Source organism: Lycium barbarum, chromosome 9 (genome assembly GCF_019175385.1).
Source record: "Lycium barbarum isolate Lr01 chromosome 9, ASM1917538v2, whole genome shotgun sequence".
NCBI classification, from domain to species: Eukaryota; Viridiplantae; Streptophyta; class Magnoliopsida; order Solanales; family Solanaceae; genus Lycium; species Lycium barbarum.
Window position 1 is genome coordinate 101,586,497 of NC_083345.1, and position 25,239 is coordinate 101,611,735.

General features: G+C 40.0%; 1 protein-coding gene across 1 annotated transcript; it reads right to left on the reverse strand.

The window, feature by feature from the left end:
• Positions 1-1,260: 1,260 nt before the first annotated feature.
• Positions 1,261-3,136, reverse strand: LOC132611300 (protein TIFY 5A). The gene is made up of 3 exons (XM_060325731.1): positions 2,939-3,136; positions 2,382-2,475; positions 1,261-1,704 (listed from the first exon to the last, which is right to left on the reverse strand). Exons 1-3 carry the CDS (start codon positions 3,025-3,027, stop codon positions 1,519-1,521), a joined length of 369 nt encoding a protein of 122 aa, XP_060181714.1. The 5' UTR covers positions 3,028-3,136; the 3' UTR covers positions 1,261-1,518.
• Positions 3,137-25,239: the final 22,103 nt, after the last annotated feature.

Here is a 25,239-nt window from a genome sequence, read left to right on the forward strand (position 1 = left end):
GGGGATACCTCTTACAAATTGACAAGGACTTTGATTTTTTTTTTATAATTTTTATCAGATTGTGAGATGCATGATGCTAGGTTTGTGGGAAATACATTTACTTGGTGGAACAATAGAGTTGATCCTGCAACCATTTGGTAAACGTTATACATAATTGTCTATAATTTTGAATGGTTTGACCTTTATGGGAGGACCACTATTTCTTACGTTGCATGTGCTTGCTCTGAACATGTTCCATTGTTTTACTTAATGAGGACTTTTTTGATGTGTTTTAAATTCATCAACATTTGAACTGAGCATGAGAATTTCCTAGAAGTGGTTAAGAACATTTGGGAGACAAATTGCCTAGATAATCCTATGTGGAAGTTAAACCAGAAAATTGGAGTACACAGCTTCCAAACTTAATTAGGACTTGGTCCGAGTAAGCTTTTGCGGATATTTATGGAGAATTCAAAAAGGTTGGAAAATAAACTTAATACTCTGCAAGGACGTTTATTGTTGACTGATGATAGTGGGACTAATGGGACCAATCTTAACAAGACTAATGAAAGTTATATTACATGAGATGCCTCAAACTTCAAGACGCTATCTTAAGACAGAAAGCAGGTTGAAGTGGTTTACTAGTGGTGATCCCAACTCAAGCTTACTGGAGATTGACTATCAACAATATTCAAAATGAACATATATGGCTATAGATAGATGGATTTTGTCTAGCTTCATCAATTTCCAAAAAGAGAAGAACTGATATTTTTTATGATCCAACCTGATTAGGTGCCTTTTGCATATTTAATTAAGTCCAAGTTAGAAATTTTTGTACAGTTGGATATCTCATAAATCTTGTCCTTAGGGTCTATATATTCTAGGACCAATGACATTCAACTGATCTTTTGTAACAAAGATCTATCTTTCAGTTCATAGTTAGGATCGATCGGAGTTACGCATTTTGGTACCTCCTTCAATTCAAATATACTCTCCTTTTTATGAAGATAAACAAAATGCATATTTGGTTTTAAAAGATAAGGATTGCATCTTTAGGATAAGTGAGGATTAAACTTAATTGCTTTTTTTAATTACTTTTTTGCTGCTTTACTTTTCAGATAACTCTAGCATATTTTCTTATGAAACAATCAAGCAGAAAGAAGCAATTCGACGTTTAACAAGCCAAGGGAAAGATATTAAAGAATAAAAAAAGAATAAAACAAACATATATTAGCAAAATATGGCCTAATTCATCCATAATATTTTTATACAATGAAAATATTAGGCCTCGGCCCTAAATAAGTAGGCGTCGGCTATATAAACCCTTATCGATCATGTTTCTCATTTAAATTCATTTCAAGGCTAACATCCATAATATTTGTATGAAAGTAGTTATAATTTACATATCTAGAACATGTCATCAGAAATGACATGAAAAAAAGATCTGTCTTCGTTATCACCATACCACACTAGAAGAAGGGAAAAAAAGAAGAAAGATAAGTAAAAGACCATCAGATATTAGTACTCCATTATCAGTAGCTAGTGATGATATGGAGAAGTTGCTTGAATTCTATTTTTTCTCTTCTGTAGAAATCTTTGCAGGGATCTCTTCATGGAAATGCCAGTTTGTGATTGTAACAATGGTGATGGTGGCTCCAAAACTGATGATGGTGTCTTTGTTTTCTCCTCCATTTCTCTACTTGCGAGATGTATTATAGCTCTAGCCTGGATTATCATAAAGAAATAAATTAGAAATTATGACATAACTATTCATTTATTACAATTGTTTTTTTTTTATAGAGAAATCAAAATTTTCAGAACGGATATTATCGATATATTATAATTCGTGTTATAACAAATGATGACTTGCTTGTAGGTTACTAATTGTAGAGATAAAATAAATTTTCAGTCTCTTTCTAATCAAAATTGTGTTTGCTCCTATAGTATTTAAGGAAAAATTTAAAACATGTTTTCTTTAACCAAAATCCATCCTTTTCTTTTAATTCTTGATCCTCCCCCCTCCCATAAAAGGGGGGAAAAGGGTCGAAATATTTATTTTTTTGCGAATTTCCATGAAATTTCAGTTTAATATTCGTTATCAAATTTTGCTGGACCCCTTTTCCACGAAAGTGAAAAGAAGTTGCATCATTACTAATAACACGAGAATACAAATTCAGCCGACACTGTATGGATGGTGATTTCCACTAAACCACACATTTAAATGGAATTTTTGTAGTAATTAATCTTTTATGGAGTATTATATTATTATTAGGCTTATTTTTATGGATGATATAAACATCAAGTGCATATAAGTTTTTTCTAATAATACTAATACTTTGATTGTTACCTCATAAGTGATCATATAATGTAAGAATTCTACTACTAATAAAACTTTTCCGTACCTGAAGCTCAGTAGCATCAGAAACCACAACTTTTCCATTGTAAAATATCGTTAGCTGCTGTGGTTGCTTCTCTTCGGGGCTTCCTTTACTCCCCCTACATAAGGTAAAAAGAAAAGAAAATGTTCAATATTAATATTGGCATTTTTCATATGCGCTATATAGTCCATATAGGCGGTATGCATTTTTCTGTTATAAGATCAGTTCGATAAAAATTTTACCAATATCCGGTGGTTATATCAAATCATACTAGCTACTTTACCATGGTTAGGTACAGATTTGAGGTTCAAATATGTATTAATTAACTAAGAGTGTATGTGAAGACATGTTTCATCATTAGGTTGGTGTAAACGTGGGTACATGTAAGTTTTTACTAGTTTGGTAAAAACAGAGAAAAAGTAGAGAACACTTCTCTTTAATATGTCTTATGCATTGCGAATCCAATGAATCGTAGCACAAAAACGAGTACCAGACACTGATAGGAAAAAAAACGATAAAAAACCAAGAGGGAAATTGAACTTCAACACTCAAAACACGCAGAGAGAGAGAGAGAGACTTACATGGAGATGTATGGAGTAGAGCAATCTTGAGGAGAAAAAGAAACACAAGGAGGGACGAGCCTTAGCTCCAAGTTACAGTTTCTTCTCATCTTAATTAATCTTAATTGAATTAACTTTTGTTAATGAATGAAGCTTTGAAGAACAAAATATTAATGAATTAATCAAGAGCAGAATTTGGAAACAAGGTAAAGATGTGATAAGAGAGAACGAAGAAGAACAAAGACACTTTGCATTAATATAATAGTACTACTTTAATTTTAATGGTATTTTAGATATGGTTGAGTTGGGTGTGGGGGTCATGCAAGGACTGGATTTAATATACTTTAGTTGATAAAATAGACGCTTCAAACATGAATATCACACTTACGTAGAAAAAGGTGTAAAAGAACATGTACAGAAAAATTGCACACAAACAGCTGCTAATTAAACGTGATACATGTTTTCCTGTGACATCGGGTTTCACCAAAAAATCAGTTAGGGATTTGTTTTTTTGGGGTTTGAAGACAAGTGAGCCGTATCCAATCTCGAGAACTCCTTATACGTCCGGAGTAGCTTGGTTCGTGATATAGATTTTTACAGATAACAAGGAATAAACTATGATTCAGATGGCTAAAAGATGGAGATAAATATTGTTTCAGTGTATATTGCCAAAAAGAAAGAATCCTTCTTACAAGTGGTGAGAGCTGAGATATATTCTAAAGGAAGCCTTGCTTTCCTTCTAACCTAAGCTACCATATATAAGCCAAAATCGAACCCTTTTATCCCTATCGTCAGGGTGATGTGACTTGACCATAGGCCCACGTGCGTCTCTGCCGCAGTGCGTTGATCGAGGGCTGCGGACATGACCCGAGTTGGTGGGAGTGGAGGTCAGTTGTACTGATGTCCTGGACTCCTCTGAGTTCCGGGTCATGAGAACCGGCCCGGGAGCATGTTTTGCCCAATACAGATAGTCCCTTACTTTCCGGCTCCTCTATGACCATGAGGCAGGCAAGTGGAAGAGTCTGGCTATTTTAAATTTTAAGCAAGAATTTCGCAAAACATCATCAAGTTCCCCATGATTAGACGCGTTGTTAGGGAAGCCTTTAATATGCTTGTTCATTCATTCAGCAACATCGTTCCTGAGGCTTCGATTAATGGTTGCAGGGGCAGGCGTACCGCTTCGTGAATTGAGGCCAATAACTCCTTCCTCTATTTATGCACCCTTTTGAGACTTTCGTCCGCCAGGTCCGCCTTGATTGTCAATGGGGTCCTGAGGTGAGAGTCTTCCTGGCTCCGGAGAATGCCAGTATTTCTCACCATGCCCCAGGCATGTTGATGATTTATACCTACCCTTTCACCATAGGCTTCACTCTGCCAATCCACAAAGTGATCGAGGCGTTCTGCCGCCGTTATCAAGTGTGTGTTGCCCAGGTGGCCTCCTAAATATGAAGGATAGTGCAATGTATCCAGTTTCTGGCTGACCAGGCCGGACTTTCCTTTACATTGAATCATTTGCTTCATCTGTATTCCCCTCGCTTGTTTCGAGGGGGAGGGGGGAATGATACATTTAGCCTCTAGGGGCTCCCGGGGCCGGATCACTAGCGCCGAAGACAACCATGATCGGGGTTGGTACAATCGATTTATGATGACGCCCACGGACCTGCTACATCGTGTGTCTGCTGAAACTTTTCCTAAGCAATGGAACCCTGCCTGTTTCTGCATCGGGTTATTCCCTTCCTCCCCCCCCCCCCCCCCCCCCCCCCTTTTCCCTTCTTCTTCTTTTTTTTTTTTTTTTTTTTTTTAAATTAAATTCTTGCGTTGACAGGCGCCGCATCTAACCCTGATTTCACTTTTTCTCAGTAGTTCCCTTTGAGCAAGATTTCACGCCTGACCTCTTCGGTTGGGTGATGGACCTTCTTCGCGCATCCCCCGAGGTTGAGAGGACTTGGAAGAATATTTTTGCTGATCGCTGAGATGCAAGAACCATGGTGAGTATAGGGCAAAGCTCATTTATCTTCTGTCAACCTCTTTTACCCCCTTTTTGCCTCACCGAAACTTTTCTACAGGCCTCCCCGCTCGTGGGTCATTTCCTCGATGGTTCCCTACTCGGGAGGAAACACAGAGCAATGTTGTGCTAGCTGCGGCTGCCACCTCGAGTTCTTGTAAATGGAGATCCTCGGGTGACGCCGGTACTTTTACTTCGGAGGGCATAGGTTCCCGTGTCAGGACCCGCCGTAGGTTCGCCCAACATTCTCAAGAAGCCATGCAAGGGGTGGTCAATTTAGATAGATATGGAGAAGGGGTGGTGATTGGCGAAGGTGTCGGGGGCCCATCTGCTGCAGCTGAGGAGATTCGTCCTAAGGGAACCGGGGGTGCTCCGGATGATAAGGGTGCTGGCCCTTCAACTCGGTCGTCATCCCACGATGGACCCGGTTTTGACTTGGAGGCATCCCTTTCTCGCTTTTCCAGACTATTTCTTCAGGTACGTAGTTGATCTTCTTCATATATGAGCCTTATTATTCTCTTGCGAAGGCTCGGGTATGACTTTCTTTATCGTATCTTATGCAGGGTCATGCCAGAACTGTTTATGTTATCGATAAGGTCAAGAGTATGCCTCCTCCTCCGTCAGAAGAGTTGGAGAGAGTGAAGTTCGAGAACTTGTGCCGCCGTGATGATTTTCAAAGAGCGACTTCTCACCATAGTGCAGTTGCGGAGAAGTGGCGAGAAGCCGAGAGGGCTTTATCTGATCGGGAGAGGGCTTTCTAGCAATTGACTGCCGCTCATCTGGAGCTTCAAGAGAGGGCAGCTAGGTCCAAGTGCAGGCTTTGGAGGCTTCTCAGACTCAGTTCTGGGCTCATCTTAACCGGTTCGACTTCGTTGAGCTACTGACATCACCTAAGATTTTTTTGTCTTGAAGACTCGAGCGGACACTCTTCAGGAGGTTCTCAAAGGTCATATCACAGATATTTTCTCAACTCTGACAGCCGCCGAGGTGGACGTAGCTGCTGCCAAGATAGCTCTGGAAGACATTCGTGATGAGAACCCCTTCCACTTTCGATGCTTCTGATGACTCTTCAGGTGGTGACGATGTATCTCCCCCTGCTTAATTTGTGACAATGCTTTTTGCAAGCCTGTGTGCCCTTTTTTAGGCTGCTAACGGCCTGCGAGCCTTTTTTTAATTGTTTTGGAATATTCGGGCCGGTGTGCCCTTTGGGTGTTTGGTTCTGGAGCCGTTAGGCTCCTTCATCTTTTCTTTGCTTCTGTGACACATGATACTTACATGTTTACCATTGCTTCCATGTTTTACTTTTACGCTTTGAAATGCGCTTTGTTTGCAACAATCGTGATTACTATTAATCTCGTTGGCTTTTATTTTTAACACTTAACCACCAAGGTATGACCGCTATGCCCGTCTACCCGAACTATGTTCATCCATCTACCCGAACTATGTTCATATCTGGGTGTTGGTGTTTAAGTCAAGAATCAATGCCCGATGAACGCTTTTTTGGACTTTAGCATTTTTTGTTTGAGGTCATTATTCTCTAACTCAATCCGTGCATGTCACTTCCGGAAACACTTTTTGTGATCAAGAATTAACCCTCTAATTAGCAATAAAGGGGGGGCTCAATTTTGGTGCTGATGGGGAAGATGTCTCAACCCCATTTAATGGCACAAAGGTTTATGAAACCTGCACGCTCGGAGGCTCTAAGATCGTATCATGTGTTTGAAGCAGTGTTACGGGGCCGTGGGCCTCCGGGTTCGGTTATGCCCTGAATGCTTTAAGCCAATGAAATACATTGTTTAGGAGAAGTTTGAGGAGATAAGTGTAGATTCTTATTCCATCCTTGAGTTTGCGATGAGATGGTCATCTAATACGTATATGAGCTTCTTACAAAATCTTAATTAGAGCATAAAGAAAGACAGGCAGGGCACATTTTCCACCCTCCACAAGTCTCAGTCCTTCCTCTTTCAGGGAAGATTTATACCCTTACGGCCTTGCTAATTTACAAGCATTCCATGACTCTCTGAAGACTCCGATGTCAACCAAATTGTAGTGTGCTTTTGAGAAGTTACCTCATTATAAACCTTGCCGGTAAAACCCGATCGGGATAAAACCACGGTCAAGGAAAAGAGTGCAACGCGGGGTCTAGAGCCGTGTGCAATGGATGGAATTTGGAGTTCAACCCTGCTTCGATTGCTTCAGTTGACGGGCTCAAGTTACCCAGGGCGATTGTCCCTGTGTCCATCTCCTCGGGGAATCTGATTGGCTTTTTACCGCGGGACACAAAACTGCAGCGCTGCAACCTTGATTAGGCATCCGTGCTGCCGACAATCTTGTTGACGACCAACTGAGTATCACCTTTCGGCTCTATGCTTTCAACTTCGGGCCTTTGAGCCAGTTTCATCCCTGCATTTATGGCCTCATACTCGGCCTTGTTATTAGTTAAATAAATAAACATTCAGAAACTTACCCGGTTATGGCCCTTGTCGAGATAATTGGGGTGGGCCAGGCCCCATTCCTTTCGTGCCGACGAACTCATCCGTATGCATGACCCATTTCTCGAGAGCGGCATCGGATTCTCAAATTATTTTCTCATGGGCATGGGTCATCGAGCTCGAGCTGGAGTCAGCGGCAAAGTCCACTGGGGTTTGTGGGTTGATAGTAGCTCGAAGTTGACGAGCGATATCATAGGCGTATATCTCAATCGACCAATTTACCGATTTACCTGAAAGCGCAGGTTTACGCAACATGTCCCTTAAAGGGAGAGTTGTAACCCCGTAAACCGGGTGACATTAGAAGAGCGGCCTCAGTTTTTAGGTCGCGATCATTAGAGTCAGGGCCCATTTTTCAGCTCGACCCCGAATAGAGCCTTACGGTTATAATAAGTAGGAGATTACATACCTTTTCCCTTACGGGTGAGTCTAGCGCTTACCGTGGTTTCCAAAGCAGCTAAGCGGATCAACAAGGATCCTCATTCTTTCGGTTTAACTAACAGGGGCGAATTTGATAAAAAAAAATATTCAAATCTCCCAAAGCTCTTTGACGCTCCGAGATCCATTTGCTATCCTTTTTCTTTTTAAGCTTACCGAAGAATTTTCTAGCAATGCTTGGATGACCACGATACACATCTTTCTAGCAAAGCCATTCTCCCAATCGGTTGTTGCTCCTGGCGTTATTGAGGATGTCAGGCATTTTCTCGATGGACCGAATGTGATTCGGGTTAACCTCGATGCCACTGTTAGACACGGTGAATCCCAAGAATTTGTCGGAGCTCTCTCCGAAGACGCGTTTTCTCCCTAACAGCTCCACGCTCCATGAGCCGAGCTACCTCCTCTTTGGCGACTTGACTGCGTTCTGCAGACATGAGGTGCCTTCTCTGCTTAATTGGCTAGCATTCACGGCTTCCGCTCAGCTTGTAGGTGATATATTCGGAGGGACACCTGCAATATCTGAACCCGACCAAGTGAAGCTTATGTGTTAAAAACTGAAGCAGTTTCCCCTGTGACTCTGGCTCTAGGCCTGAGCCCAGGTATACCTATTCTTTTGGCAGATCTGGAGAGCATGCGACGAACTCGAGTCCTTCAGGCGTGATACCCACTATGTTTGCCTCCTCCGGAGCAACAAACACTCTACGTATCCCTTCCTGCGAACTTTCGTTGAGCGGGCCTCTTACCTGTTCCGCCCCTTTTTCATGCTTGGTCACATGTCAAGCCCCGAGGTCAGCAATCTGTAATTATTAAAAGTCGTCATCCCCACGGTCCACGTATTCTAGTCCATGGTCCACGTATTCTAGTCCTCCTCTGAATAAGAGCGGAGTTTGTACTGCGTCCATAGGGGATCGTTCCATGTTTCCTCGCTCCTGCCTCTTTCTGAAAGGGAGGAATTTCGGGTATCTGACTCGCCCGGGTGCGAGTTCTCTTTCTATCCCAATGATTCTCGTCAGATCTGTGCTTCGCTCAGCCAACTCTGATTTCGCCTGACCCGCGTTGATTCCAAAAGTTCCAAGCGTTTCGATAACCTCCTAGTTTCCTGAAAGGAAATAGACCGGCGCTTCCCCAGTCAAGAAATCCAGAAGCCTCCCCATGCATTCTGCCAATGCGCCATTCGGTGCTAGGATCACGACTAACATTATTTGCAACGGGGGGTCCTCTGCTACGTGTACCTTTTTCTCCACAGGGTGAGGGCGCCTTTTCCTCTTTTTTAAGTAGCGCCTCCAGGAAGCATTTCCTTAATTTTCGTTGAGTGGCTAGGATGGCCTTCCCTGGATAGGATCTCACCGCGGACTTCCACCAGGGGTGGTGCTACCTTCTTTCTTCCCTCTAGTTATCCAGTCCCAGGCTACTTTTGTATCCCAAATTTAGTCGATTTGCCGACCGTGTGCACCGCAGGTTCCTTGTTTCGACAGAAGTGCTGCTTCCGGAAGCACTATCAATTGATTCAGGCATAACCAAGCGCGTTCTGTCCCGAACAGCTTCAAATGTAATTGGGTTTCAAGGGATTCTGCTATGAATCAGGACGACACCACAGCTGTCTATCCCCACAGACGGCGCCAAACTATTTTCAGTGAAATCGGGCTTCACCAAAAAATCAGTTAGAGATTTGTTTTTCTGGAGTTTGAAGACAAGTGAGTCGTATCCGATCCCAAGAACTCCTTATATGTCCGGAGCAGCTTGGGTCTTGATATAGACTTTTACAAATAACAAGGAATAAACTAAGATTCAGATGGCTAAAAAATGGAGAAAAATATTGTTTCAGTGTATATTGCCAAAAAGAAAGAATCCATCTTACAAATAGTGAGAGCTGAGATATATTCTAAAGGAAGCCCTACTTTCCGTCTCACCTAAGCTACCATATATAAGCCAAAACCATACCCTTTTATCCCTAATCATCAGGGTGACGTGACTTGACCATAGGCCCACGTGCGTCTCTGCCACGGCACGCTGATCGAGGCCTGCAAACATGACCTGAGTTAGTGGGAGTGGAGACCAGCTATACTGATGTCCCGGACTCCTCTGAACTCCCGGTCATGAGAACTAGCCCGGGAGCATGTTTTACCCAATACAATACACGAGGTTTCCTTTAATTTTAATTCCTATACACTAAAATTTTTTTTACACCATCACCTTTCTTTTGGTCTTTATTGTAGTGGTCCATGCACGTTTATCAGTCCTCATGTATTAATTAAAAATAACATAGTTGATTCCATGTTTGGTAGCTTTTAGTTGCTTTGTAGCACATAAAGTCTATGGCGTTTGGTTATGAATAACTAATTATGAATAACTAAATCGTGCATAATTATCCATAATTACTACTTATGTATATACATAATTCTAACCAGCAACCAAACTACCTCTTATTTATTTATTTATTTATTTATTTGTTTGTTTATTAGTATTTTCTTATTTATATATTTTGGAGTTCTTTTAGGAAGAACAAACTAAGAGGGATTGGAACTTATTCAACCTGCTTAGTTCCGAAAGTACATAATCTAGCTATATGCATTTCTTTGACATTTGCGAAATCATTCTTCAGCTTTTATGTGTCCTTTAAAATGGGCACAATTATTAGGACTGCTCAATAAAATTAGTGATCTAAAGTCAAATCTTTGTAAGAAGCTTAAAAAGGACAGCCCGCTGCACAAAGCATCCACTTTAGCAGGATCTACCTGCTATCTTTTATAATTAGAGATATTTGATAACTCTACTCGCTAAGACTTAGTTAATAATTTTAAAAGAAACATGCATATATAGATGGCTAAGATAGATACTTATTTATTTTCATAGGCTAATAATCAGAGGCGGATCCAAGATTTAAATTTTATGGGTTCAACCTTTTAAGATTCTTAGTTGAACACATTATATTTTATAAGTTATGGGTTCATGACTACTACTTATTGCAATTTTAATAATTTTTTAAACATAAATTTATGCTCCTTGTCGAAAGTTGGGGGTTCAATTGAACCCCCGTCTTTAAGGCTACATACGCCCCTGCTAATAATCAAATTTTGTACCAATAAATAGGTATCAAAATAATTTCATACATTTCAAATACATCAAGTCTATTTAATTTGAAATGAAAAAGGATAGCTAAATCCACTCTTTATAAGAAAAGATCAATTCTAAAAAATACTACAAAATTTTTGTTTCTGATTATCAAAGTCGTCTTCAAATTGTTCATTTTCATATATTGTTTATTCATTATTAAATTCAGGTTATTTATATGAATAACCTCTATCACATTCTAAAAGATAAATATAAAATCTAGTATATTTTATTAGTAAATAATTTTATAATATTTATATAACATAAAACAAATTTTTTTGGCGCAATTGCTTTAGCGGTTCCGCCACGGAACCGGTCCTGACAACCACTTTTTGGTTCACATGAATTTATGCATGGATGTTGTCCAAATTAATCTATATCTAAGGATAACATGTCGTACGTAAATATAATAATGGATGTTGTCCAAATTAATCTATATGTAAGGATAACATGGTCGTATGTAAATGAATTTATGCATGGATGTTGTCCAAATTAATCTATATGTAAGGATAACATGGTCGTACGTAAATATAATAACCCAACAATCGAGTTGGGATCAAATTTCGCAGAGAGTAAGGTGAAAGGACTGTGCTACTTTGTGTGCAAAACTCTATTTACTGAAGCCTAAGTTCCTAAGATTTTTTTTTGAGATTTTTGTCGAAACTAAAAGAATTTTTAACTACGATAATCTAACAAACACTGAATAAGTGTCTAAAATGAAGAGTTGTCACCAAGTTAAGGAAGGCCTCGGGTTGTGAATTGTGATACCTTAGTAAGTTGTGAATGTTAATTGGTAATTCGAACTTGCTTGATTCGAATGGGCTGTAGTTATGACATCAATGTATATACCAGTTTATCCAATTAATATTTTCTAATATATATTGATAGGTCCCCTCCCTAAATTTCTACTCGCCACCTTCAACAATACAAATTGCTCTCCTGATAGACACAATAATGGTCTCTGTAAATGATGAAAACCTCTTTATTAACATCATAATCGATATCTAAATTCACAAAGTCTACTGGGTAGATGAACTGATCCACTTTTACTATCACATCACCCGCTGCTCATATCGGCCTCCTCGAAGGCACCATTTGAAGTTCCATAAACGTGGGTCTTAATGCTTCCTCCAAATCACAAAGGGTTTTAGCAAAGGTGTGATTCCCAATTTACAAATGGTAAAAGCATCGGGTGTTAGAAATTCTCTATTTAGTGGAATCACATATTTAATATAATTGTACATAGATATGATATCAATTAAGGACTCCCATTTTTCTGATCTAATAAAGTGTTATTTTTATAGGCTATATATAAATCTTATATTATAAGTTATGAATTTTATATGCTAGAAACTTAATTAACTTTTAAGTTATAATTGATGAGTTCATAACTGAAGAGTTACACCTCCTCTGAAAATGCTAGGTTGCATTTGAAGAGTTGCGCTTCTTCTGGAAAGTAGAAGAGTTGCCTGATTATTATATATTGGTTGTGGTCCCTAAGTATGTTATCAATTCTTTTCCTCTCTGTCCCATTAAGAGAAATATCATAAAGAACGTAGCAAGACTTAGAAGATTACGATTTTTTTTCAATTGATTCTTACAATGGATCAAAGGTAAGTGTCTTTCTTATTCTTCTAGATTTATATCTCTGTCTAATGATTTACTTGTGATTATGTACGGATTGTTTAAAGTTTTCCAACAAGTGGTTCAACGCACAGTCTTGTTAGATCATTAGACGTGATTTTATTAGTTTTTCGGGGTCAAATTTAGGTATGAAGATACTGTGTTTACAAATTCTAGCTTATGCAGTTTTTCGTGTTTTACTTAAACTTTGGTGGGAATTTTCTGCTACGTTCTTTTGGTTCTTTTTTGGCATTTATATTATTAAATAATGATCAAGAGTGTTTTGGTTTTGATGTCTGAAGAATGCGAAAGTGAAAGAATAAAAAAAAAAACTGTTGTTCTTACTTTTCCGCAAAGAGGCATTTGGTTTGACACTCTCCGTTCATAACTTTTAATTGTTATGGTATACCTTAAAGAAAGTATTAAAATAAAATTGTTGACTTGACAAATAATAATCTGTTCGTAAAGAATAAATTTGTGACAGATTTTGCCGTCTTTTATTCTTTTAAGTTAAACAATTTTTGGCAGATCTTTTCTTACTGTTTTCCAGCAAGTTTTGCAGATTTTTCTGTAGGTTTTTGCAAATTTTTCCTGCTGTTTTTCTACAGTGTTTTGCAGATTTTTTCGGCAGTTTTCTGCAGATTTTTCCTGCTGTTTTTCTGCATTTTCTTGCAGATTTTTTTCTGCAGTTTTATAAAATAAAATTTAAAAAAACTGCACGCAATTTCAATTTTTGTGCGTGTGTATATATATATATATTCTCGGCAGATTTCTGCCATTGTTCAGTCTTGTGGATGGTTTAGTTGGGTGTCAACTTAAACTAAAAAGTATTCGCTATTTCTGCAGGTTTTTTCTGCAATTTTCTTGCAAATTCTTCTGCAGATTTTTTTTTTTCTGCGCGCAGTTTTTCCAGTTTTGCATATTTGTTTTCAGTTTATGCAATTTTAAAATATTATTTTGGTTTAAGTTATTAATCTTTATTTGACGGTTTCCTTGAGATTGATACTTTAAAGGGCTAACCAAAATAAATTGGAGGACAATTTAGTGTCATAAAAAAAATTCAGATCTAATGAGGTTTCAGGAGTTGCCAAAGCACTCTAAGATCATAAAGTACTAAGTTCGGAAGATTTCATATGGTATATGACATTAAAATTTTGTGCAATATTTTTGTACATTTTCTGTAATTTTTGACAGTTTTTTTGCATTATTCTGTAGAACTTTATGTAGATTTTTGTTGTACTTTATGAATTTTCTAAAGCAGTCTACCATAAAGTGAACATCGACCTGCATTTTCCCGGTTGCATTTTGGAATGTCTTTTTTTGCTATTTTTTCGTTGCGCATAAAAGAAATAGTTATTTGTATCGGGAATGAAATTATACCATGTGTGCTTCTTGTTTCAAATTGAATAAATTAGTCTAAAATGTTGCCAAAGTAACCTCAATTGGATAAAAATTTATTTATTTTGTACATGAAAGCATGTTTATCTATACGAAATAATTATCTCAAAGGAAGATTATTTTGGCCAGATTATGGATAGTCATGAATATGTGATGCATTTAGTAATATCATACTGGTGATGTGTCGGTCCAAAGAAAGACATATTACTAGGCCGTTTTGGTAATCAATATTTATGAACTATATAGAAGAGTACCACCTAGAAATTATTATTTATGCCCAAAGACTAAATAATAATGTTGTATTAGGTATCTTGAGATGAGCCCTTTTAGGATATATATGTATTTGGAATATGTATATTTGAAATTTGTCGAAACTAAAGCATATACACATTAAATTTCTAATTGTGTGAAGGAAAGAGTTCAGAGTTTTCTTGTGTCAATAAAGCATAATAGTACAAACTGCATTATTGAGGATCCACTAATGAAAGGTTGCAACCTAAAGACTTTTTTATGAGCCTGTAGCTTATATGGATGTCGTTGAACTCTATGATGAGCCATTTCAGTGGGAGCTTGTTGTTTTATTTATGCTTTGGACACGTTTAAGTATATTTTTTGTACAGATTAAAGTTTTATGAAATTTATGAATTTTGAGTGATTATTGAAAACTCTGAAAATAAAGTTATTGACTTTCTACGGCGGTTTTGCATAAAGTGTAAGAAAGTGATTTTGGACTACTTAAAGTCATAAAGTAGGACCAGTTGGAAACATGCATGACATAGATCAATTTTACAAGCAATTTCCATGCTATGCATTCATACTTGATCTATGTCATTGTTTTTTCTGATATCGTGACCATTGATGGGTTTAGTGACGAATATATGTTACGAAAGCCGCTTTGATCCCATATTAGTACGATTAATGGACCAGCTTGCTTAAGATAATAAATTGTGTGCACCATAAAGTTTTTTATTATGTATAATTTTTCAGAAATATATGTGGTCTAAGCGGGAGATTGTTAGAAATTCTCTATTTAGTGGAATCACATATTTAATATAATTGTACATAGATATGCTATCAATTAAGTTCGCCCATTTTTCTGATCTAATAAAGTATTTTTTTTTAGGTTATAAACAAATCTTATGTTATAAGGTATAGATTTTATATGCGTAGAAACCTAATTAACCTTTCAATTATAATTGATGAGTTCATAACTGAAGAGTTACGCCTCTTCTGAAAGGTTGTCTTTGAAGAGTTGCGCCTCTTCTGAAAAGTTATCTATGAAGAGGTGCCTCATTATTATATATTGGTCGTGGTTCCTAAATCTGTTACCGATTTTTTTCCTCTCTGCCCAATTAAGAGAAGTATCATAAAGAATAACAAGACTTAGAAGATCACGACTTCCTTCAATTGATTCTTACAATGGATCAAAGGTAAGTGTCTTTACTATTCTCCTAGATTTATATCGCTGTCTAATAATTTACTTGTGATCCTGTACGGACTGTTTAAAGTTTTCCAACATCGGGATCTTCCATCTTCCAATGGATGCTTATAGCCACAAAATTCTCGTGGAATATATTAATACCACAAGTTCTAAAATTATTATTTTTTTATTATAAATTCCAGGTCTAGTCAAGTACACCATATAAATTGTAACAGAACAATGAAACGAGTACACACAGCACCCCCCCCCCCCCCCGGGGCCCTGCCCCTCGCCGCTCCCCGGATGGGAGTTCATTTTTCCATGTGAATAGAGGGATATTCACGCACATATACAACTTCTAACAACTTTTAGCAATTTTTAGCCAAAGATTTGGCTTAGAAACTGAAGCCTAGGAAGTTGCATTGTATAGCCAAATCCCTCAAACAAGGACAATCCATGAAGATTTTCATCCTTATTTCACACTTGAAAGATGTATCTCTCCCCTTTCAAAAATAATGTAGCCGTTTTTATCTCAAATCAAAGAAGAACAGAAGCAAAAATCAAGAGAAAAAAAAAAGAAGCAGCATATTTCAACTTTCTTCTTCTTCAAAAACGCCACAGTGGCATGTGCATATCATGCTGTATATTGCGTATATCACGCAATTATTCAATTAAACCACGACAACATGTGTATATCGTATCATATATTGTGAATATAAGTGTATATCACGCACGAATTTGCATGGATATAGATGATATATATAGTGGAATATACATTGATATACATGTGGATATACACATGAACAGTGAGGATACATAGACAGATTTGTCTTCAACCTCGCCTTTTAATCTAAAATTCAGCTTAAAGCCGCCTCGAATTGTCTTCAAACACCTCCAAAATTGATATTAATGCTCCTTAACATGTTTTGAACAAAATCCGATGTCATCCAACTAAAAAAAATCACATATACGCAAATAAAAAAAAATTGAACTAAATTTTAATGGTCTTTTAATGATATTTTCGAGTCCTTGAGAAAGAGATTTAGGGAGAAATGAAAAATTGGGGGGAAAGTGATTCAAAACAAAGGCCAAGATTGGTTTTTACAAGATTGGTTTTGAATTAGATCTAGTTGTATAAAGGATCGATGATGTTGTGATCCAAACTATAGGAATAAATCTTTGTTTTTTCATAAAATAGGGGAGTTTAGCTGGTAAGGAGTAAATTCGTTTAGGGAGAGGATACAAGAAAGATGCTAATGCAGTTTGGAAGCTTCAACTCGCTTGTCTAAAGTTTATTAAAAATTTTATTTAAAATTTTCAAATTTGGCTACCGAATGCCAATAGCAGGAAATGGAGTAATTTTTTTTTTTTTTTTGTGCCATTTATCGATTCGTACATTTATGCCAATTTTCCAAAATCATATCCCCGGGTTCACTTAAATGTATAAAATTGTATACGGTAAAAATCGGGTCAATGTGTGACCGGTGAGACCGGAGTCGCGGATAAGTCCAAACGAGCACGAGCATATTCGATCTTTTCTCCACACCGGGGGTGTCGTACCGGATGTAATTGACCTGGGACAAGATAAGCGTGTCCGTTGGTCGGATAGATCGAGCCTAAATCAGTGAGTCCGTTGGTCCGGATAACCGGTTGTGAGGTTGTCACGCGTCATGAAACCGTTCCGCCATTTACACTAACGACTGTATGGGTGTCAAACCGTATGGATCAACCTTATCCTTTTTAGAATTTTTTTATTCATAAAGACTTTTTGTATTGTATCTATGGCCGATGAAGCATACCTATAAATAGAGGACATTCCTCCCTTTTTTGAGGTTAGCTTCCTTTTCATATTTCAATATTGTAATCTTCAAATATATAAAAGCTCTCTCTCAAAGATATTGGTCCGGATTTTGTGGTATTCTTCCTTAGCTTGCTTATCATTTTAATATTACTCAATGTATTTGGCATAAATCATCAATCATAGTACACATAGCACAAACACGTATACATATAGATATAACTACAAGCAAAACCATTGACACTTCACATCAACCAAATAGATTAAAGTTCATCCACACATCATATACTTCGCTTACAAATCTAATTGTTACTCGAAATTTGGGGTAAACAGTTTGGCGCCCATCGTGGGGCTAGGATAATAGTGGTGCTTTAATCTTTGCTGCTTCCTTCTTTCACCTGTTGATTGAAGAATTTGCAAATTTCCACAAAAAACGGACGAAATGGCAAGCAACGGACATTTTGTTCATGTGAACAACAATGAGATAGTAGCTGAAAACGAGAACAACAGCGGGTTACGAAACCTACCTGTAGATCCAGTCGACCCAAATTCTGTCGACTCGAGAAAAGGCCTCAACCGGCAGAATACCGTGAATCAGGAGAATGTCGCCTTTCCGGCCACCGATCCCTTGAATACTCATAACTCAATTACTTTGTCCTGGGCTCAAGGCCGGGAAAACAGCGGATACTCCGGATGAGATTAATTTATGTTTAATATTTGAAATGTTGTAGGAACAAGGGATCGCCATAGCCGAACAGGGGATTGCTATAGCTCAGCTTCAGAGCAAAAACGACAAGGCAGCTCCGGTAAGGTCAAAAGGGGTCACTGAGCCAAGGCGGGACGAAGCACGGATAGTCGAGAGCAATGGATCCAGAGCCGGTTCGTCTACCGAAGTTCTGAAGATGCTTTAGACCTTGGCAAAATGGGTCGATTCAACGGAGAAGAGGGTGGAAACTTATAACTCTCGGGCAGATCAGATCCCAATAGCTCCACCGATTCTGAAAGGGTCAGATTCAAAGAGATACATTTAAAGGCCTTTCCCTTCGAGTGCGGCTCCGAAACTGATCCCGAAAAGGTTCAAGATGCTGGATATTCCGAAATACAATGGTACAACGGACCCACAGGAACACGTGACTTCGTATACCTGTGCAATAAAAGGCAATGATGTCGAAGAGGATGAAATTGAGTCCGTGTTGTTGAAAAAATTTAGGGAAACACTCTCGAAAGGAGCATTAACCTGGTATGACCATCTGCCCGAGCATTCCATCACTTTTTTCGAAATGCTCGCAGATGCGTTCATCAAGGCCCATGCTGGGGCCAAAAAGGTGCAGGCTCGGAAGGCGGACATCTTTAAGATAGCCCAAAGGGACGATGAGTTATTACGAGAATTTGTGAACCGCTTCCAAAGGGAACAGATGGAGCTCCCCCCGGTTCCGGAAGAATGGGCAGCGCAAGCTTTCACCAAAGGGCTTAATCCTCGGAGTTCTACTGCTTTATTCAAACTGAAGGAGAATTTGTTGGAATACGAGGCTGTAACCTGGGAAGATGTCCATAACAGATACGAATCCAAGATTCGGATAGAGAACGACCAGCTCGAGCTCCCACCGGGCCCAATAAATTTGAACAAGAATATTGAGAGGGCAAGGAAAAATTATGAGCCAGAAGCGAGAACCTCGAGAGAAAGGTACCGGCCATACTCTCAGTCGGAAAAACCGACCTTCAGGCCGGAAATATCATAGAGCGGCCCCAGTCACTTTACAAGCAGGAGTGATAAATAAGCTGACTCTTCTTCGAACAGCCGAGGCTTGTCATTCAGAAGTGATGCCGGCAGTTCAACCAGTAATAAGGACATACCGAGATTATCGGAGTACAATTTTAAGATCAACTCCTCGGACCTAGCCTCGGCAATCGGACGAATCGCTGAGACTAGGTGGCCGAGGCCGTTGAGATCTGACCAGGCTCAGCGGGACCCCAATATGATGTGTGAGTATCATGAGACCCATGGGCACAAAACTGAAGATTGCCTCCAACTGAGGGAGGATGTGGCTCGGTTATTGAAAAATGGTCACCTCCGAGAATTTCTGAGTGAGAGAGCCAAAAACCATTACAAAGGAAGGGAGAATCACAAGCTGGCCGAGCCCGAGGAACCTCAACATATGATTAACATGATAGTCGGGGGTACGGATTTGCCACGGGGACCGGTGATGAAAAGAACAAAGGTCTCGATCGTATGGGAAAAGCATACCCAAGATTACGGGTCCGAGGATTCCATCTCTTTCAACGATGAGGGTGCATCATGCAACCGCACAATGATGTCTTGGTAATTTCTATCCTTATTTTTAAATCACAGGTTAAACGTATTTTGATTGACCCAGGTAGTTCAGCCAATATCATCCGTTAGAGAGTGGTAGAATAGCTGAGGCTACTCGACCAGATTATGCAGTAGCCCGAGTACTTAACGGGTTCAATATGAAAAGAGAAACCACGAAGGGTGAAATCTCTTTGCTGGTCAACATTGATGGGACTATACAACAGACGGTGTTCTACGTCATCGAAGGAGACATCAAGTACAATGCTTTACTCGTTAGACCTTGGATCCATAGCATGAGGGCGGTGCCATCAACACTACACCAAATGCTGAAGTTCCTGACTCCGGAGGGGGTAAAGACTATCTGAGGCGAGTAGCCTGCAGCAAAGGAAATGTTCGCAGTGGAAGAAACACCACTTGTTCCAGAGAAACCGACTCATAGGAATGATGAAGCGGCCAAAGACAAAAGCCTCAAATAGCAATTAAAGAGCACGGAGCAAAAGGATACGGACTTGACCGGGGAGGAATATGACTTCGGAGTTCCCAGGTCATTCGTAATACCGGATGACTCGGATGCAACCAAATACACCGTGGAAGAATTGGAGCAGGTTGTTCTGTTCGTGCATCTACTAGATAGAAAGGTATATCTGGGCACGGGGTTAACCTCGGAGCTCAGAGACAAGTTAATTAAATTTCTTCAAGATAATACCAGTTGTTTTGCGTGGTCCCACATAGATATGACAGGTATACCACCCGAAGTAACAACTCACAAACTCAGCCTCAACGGAAATTTCACTCCGGTTAAGCAGAAGAGGAGACCGATGGCCGAACCAAAACATTCCTTCGTGAAAGAAGAGGTAACGAAACTTTTGAAAATAGGTTTTATCCGAAAGGTCAAATATCCGGATTGGCTGGCCAACATTGTCGTGGTACCAAAGAAAGGTAACAAGTTTAGAATGTGTATTGACTATAAAGATCTGAACAAAGCATGCCCGAAGGATTCGCTTTCGGTGCCTCACATCGATCGAATGATCGACTCGATGGCCGAGCATGAGATGTTAAGTTTTCTCAATGCTTACTCCGGGTACAATCAGATCCGGATGCACCCGGAGGATTAAGAGAAAACCTCCTTTATTATCCGATATGGGAATTACTATTATAATGTCATGCATTCGGATTAAAAAATGCCGGTGCCACTTACCAGCGCCTAGTTAACCGAATGTTCGAAGAACAGATTGGGAAAACTATGGAGGTTTATATCGATGACATGTTGGTTAAGTCCCTGGAAACAGAGGACCATTTAAAGCATTTGCAGGAAACTTTTGATGTGCTTAATTCGCAAATACAACATGAAGCTAAATCCGGAAAAATGTGCATTCAGGGTCCGATCTGGGAAGTTCTTGGGCTTCATGGTGTTAAACTGGGGAATTGAAATCAACCCGGACAAGATCAAAGCCATTGAGGACATCGAAGTGGTGAACAATGTCAAAGCCGTACAGAGGCTGATCGAAGGATAGCATCTCTGAGCCGTTTCATTTCGAGATTTTCAGATAAAAGTCTCCATTTTTTTTATTTGCTGAGAAAGAAAAATGACTTCGTTTGGACACCAGAGTGCCAAAGGGCTTTGCAGGAATTGAAGCGGTACTTATCGAGCCTGTCCCTGCTGCATACACCGAAGGCCGACGAACAGCTATTCCTATACCTTGCGGTATCGGAGGTAGCGGTAAGCGGTGTTCTTGTCCGGGAGGAAACAAGTACACAATTCCCTATCTATTATGTGAGTAGAACTTTGGGAGACGCTGAGACCCGATACCCGCACTTCTAAAAGTTAGCCTTAGCATTGGTAAGTGCCTCGAGGAAGCTGAAACCATACTTTCAGTGTCATCCCATATGTGTAGTGACCACTTACTCGTTAAAAAATATCATGCATAAGCCAGAACTATCGGGTATGTTGACCAAGTGGGCCGTCGAGATCAGCGGCTATGACATTGAGTACAAACCTAGGACGACCATTAAATCCCAAGTCTCGGCCGATTTTGTAGCGGACTTTACCCCCGGTATGGTGCCCGAGGTAGAAAGGGAACTCTTAATAAATTTCGAAAAGACCTCGGGCATCTGGACCCTTCATACAGACGGGGCGTCCAACTTAAAGGGTACCGAGCTGGGAATTGTCTTAAAAACTCCCGCAGGAGAAGTCATTAGACAGTCAATCAGGACTGTGAGGTTAACTAACAATGAAGTCGAGTATGAGGCTATGATTGCAGTTCTTGAATTGGCTCGAAGTTTTGGAGCCGAAGTGATCGAAGCAAAGTGAGACTCTCTGCTGGTCGTAAACCAGGTGAATGGCATCTTCAAGGTTAAGGACGAGCAGATGCAAAAATACTTAGAAAAAACTCAGGTGATATTGCACCGGTTTAAGGAATGGATCATGCAGCATGTATCCAGGGAACAAAACAACGAAGCATATGCATTGGCCAATTTAGGCTCTTCGGTCGAAGAAGAAGAATTTAACCCCGGTATCGTAGTTCAATTGATGAACTCGGCAGTGGAAAACGGCCAGGCCGAGATAAACACAATGGGCCTAACATGGGATTGGCGCAGCAAATACATTGACTACTTGCAAAATGGGAAACTCCCGAGCGACCCAAAGGAATCACGATCGCTCCGGACCAAAGCACCTCATTTTTGCTTGGCGGATGGCCAATTGTATTGCCGATCTTTCTTCGGACCTTTGGCCAAATGTTTGGGTCCCGGAGAAACCGATTACGTGATGAGGGAAATCCACGAAGGTATCTGCGGTAATCACTTTGGTGCGGAAGCCTTGGTTTGAAAAATTATCAGAGCCGGTTATTACTGGAATCGGATGGAGCAGGATAAGAAAAATGTTATCCGAAAATGTGATGGGTGTCAAAGGCACTCCCCGATGATTTATCAACCCGGGGAGTTGCTGCACCCGGTGATATCCCCTTAGCCGTTCATGAAGTGGGGGATGGACATCGTCAGTCCTCTGCCATGGGCACCAGGTAAGGCTCTTTTCATTCTGTTTATGACTGACTACTTCTCAAAATGGGTTAAAGGGCAGGCTTTCGAAAAGATTAGAGAAAAGGAGGTTATTGACTTCATATGGGACCATATTATCTGTCGTTTCGGCATCTCGACTGAAATAACCTGTGATAACGACCCTCAGTTCATTGGCAGCAAGGTCAATAACTTCCTGGAGGGGTTGAAGATCAAAAAATTAGTATCGACTCCGTATCGCCCGAGTGCAAACGGGCAAGCGGAATCCACGAACAAAATAATAATTCAAAATCTAAGGAAAAGACTTGAAACATTGAAACATAAATGGAAGGAAGTGCTGTCGGAAGTATTATGGGCTTACAGAATGACGTCAAAGTCGAGCACAAGAGAGACACCATTCTCGTCGGTCTACGATTCCAAATCTCTAATTCCCGTAGAAGTTGGTAAACCGAGCCTCTAGTTCCAATACGTCGCTATCAGGTCAAACGAGGAGGCTATGGCCGTAAAACTCGACCTGGCGGACGAACTATGTGAAAATGCGCTGGTCCGTTTAGCTGCTCAAAAACAACGAATGGAGAGGTACTACAACCAGAGGGCCAATCTTCGATATTTCCGAGTTAGGGACGTGGTACTTAGAAAAATTACTTTGAATACCAAGAACCCCGATGATCGGAAATTGGGTCCGAACTGGGAAGGACCGTACAAGATAACCGGAGTAATTAGAAAACGGTCGTGCCAACTGGAATCCATGGATGGGCAACGGCTGCGTAACAACAGGAATGTGTATCATTTGAAGAAATACTATTGCTAAGGTATGGGCTGTTGACCTTTGTGATAATCTTTTATTAACCTATCCTTTTTGCAGGAGTGGTATCGAGATAAACCCCGAGGGGGTATAGTTAGGTCTAAAAACACGTGTTGCACTCTTTTCCTTAGTTTGGTTTTATCCCGAAGTGGGTTTTCTGACAAGGTTTTTAACGAGGAAACTAGTACAATGTGTTACCTTATGAAAACAAGGCAAAATACCTGAAAGTGGAGGGCCTGACCTTCGCTGGGGACTCAATAGTGTTTTCCCGATCATACTTCTCGGATAAACACTAGGGGACTATCATACCCACATCAAGGCCAGAATGAGTTCAGCTCACCGAAGCAAATGAAGAAACGAAGAAACAAAGCCTACTCCGAAATGGTCTTTGAAATTTATGCTTCTTATTTCTGTGTAAACCCGAACCTTTTGTGTTAGGTTTCAATGTAAGGACCAAACGATCAAAACGAATCATGTCCGGCTAGTATTTACTACGACAAAAACAGAAGGAAACGGATGAAATCCTTATATTATGTACGTACAAACACTTGCAATATAAAGAAGCGTTATGAAAAAATATGTCTCGGACACATCTTTTTATTTAATACCCTATACCGGGGACTATTGTCAAAATTCAGCAAAGGCAACAAGGTCACGTTGAACCTAGCCCAAAATGTTTTAACACCCTCGAATGGGGACTGCCATCTCAAAATTTGACAAAAGGTAGGGATTCAGGTATCCTAACCTAATCTATGATAAGTAAACGGTAGGAAAAGATTCAAACAATTTAAAAACCTCGACCCAAAATGCCCAACATGATTCGGAGACTTCTGAATTCACAAAGCATAAATAAGCCCCACGGGCAAACCATTCGATAAAATCCTCAGTAAAAAACGTATCGAACAGAGTAAAAGCCAATACTCAATGAGTTAAGATAGGCTCAATTCGGACAAAAGAGGTAGCTCCGAACCTTGATTATTCTTTACGAAACAAACGTTTAAGGCAAATATCGTAACATATATTCAGATAAAAGAATGAAACAAACAACAGCCAAAAGGTAAATATGCATTTCATATATAAACCGAGGCTTTACACTTAGACTTTTACACAAGTCAAAAACAAAAACAAAATGAAGGCTCGTACAAGCCCTAGTCTACCGGGTATGGTTGGAACCGGAGTTCTCAGAAACCGTTTGCTCAGAGTCTTCAGAGTCGGCATCAAGGGCTTTCTTGGCCCTGTCCTCGACTTCTTTGGCTTCGAGTAACCGGGCCTTGATGTCCCCCAACCCTCTTTCAACTTGTTCGAGGGTAGCCCACCAGGATTTCCAGCGTTCATACTTGATCAAATTCGTAGAACGAGCCTCGATAGTCGCCATATCTTTAAGAGATTCTTCTAGATCGGCCTCAGCTTTTTTCAATCTAGCCTCTAGCTCGGACTTCATTTCAAGAAGAGCCATTCAAACGTGATTGACCGATTCAAACTTGGTCTGAAGAAGGTCATTGGCCACAGTAGCCTCTTCGAGCTTGCCCTTAAGTTCATCAACGGCCCTAGCTTGAGTCTCGGCTTTCTCCTCAAATACCCTCAACTTCTTTCTCTCGACGGCTCTCTCGGTTTCGAGCTGGTGAAATTTTTCTGCCGCCTTTTCGGCATCGGCCTTGACCGAGTTAAGCTCACCCCGAAGTTGGAAATAGTTGCCTCAAATTCACCAAGCCTTGTAACAAAGTTTGCATTGTCTCGGACAAGGTCGATGTTATCCACTTCCAGGAGCTGATTCTTTTCAATCACATCGGCCATTAAACGAAGGTTCTCAGCCTTTTCCGCTTCAAGCTTGGATTGACGGTTAGGAGGAACAATGGCCCAACTCAGTTGGTCTTCTTTCTCCCGCAGGAGGAGTTTGAACTTCTCCGTC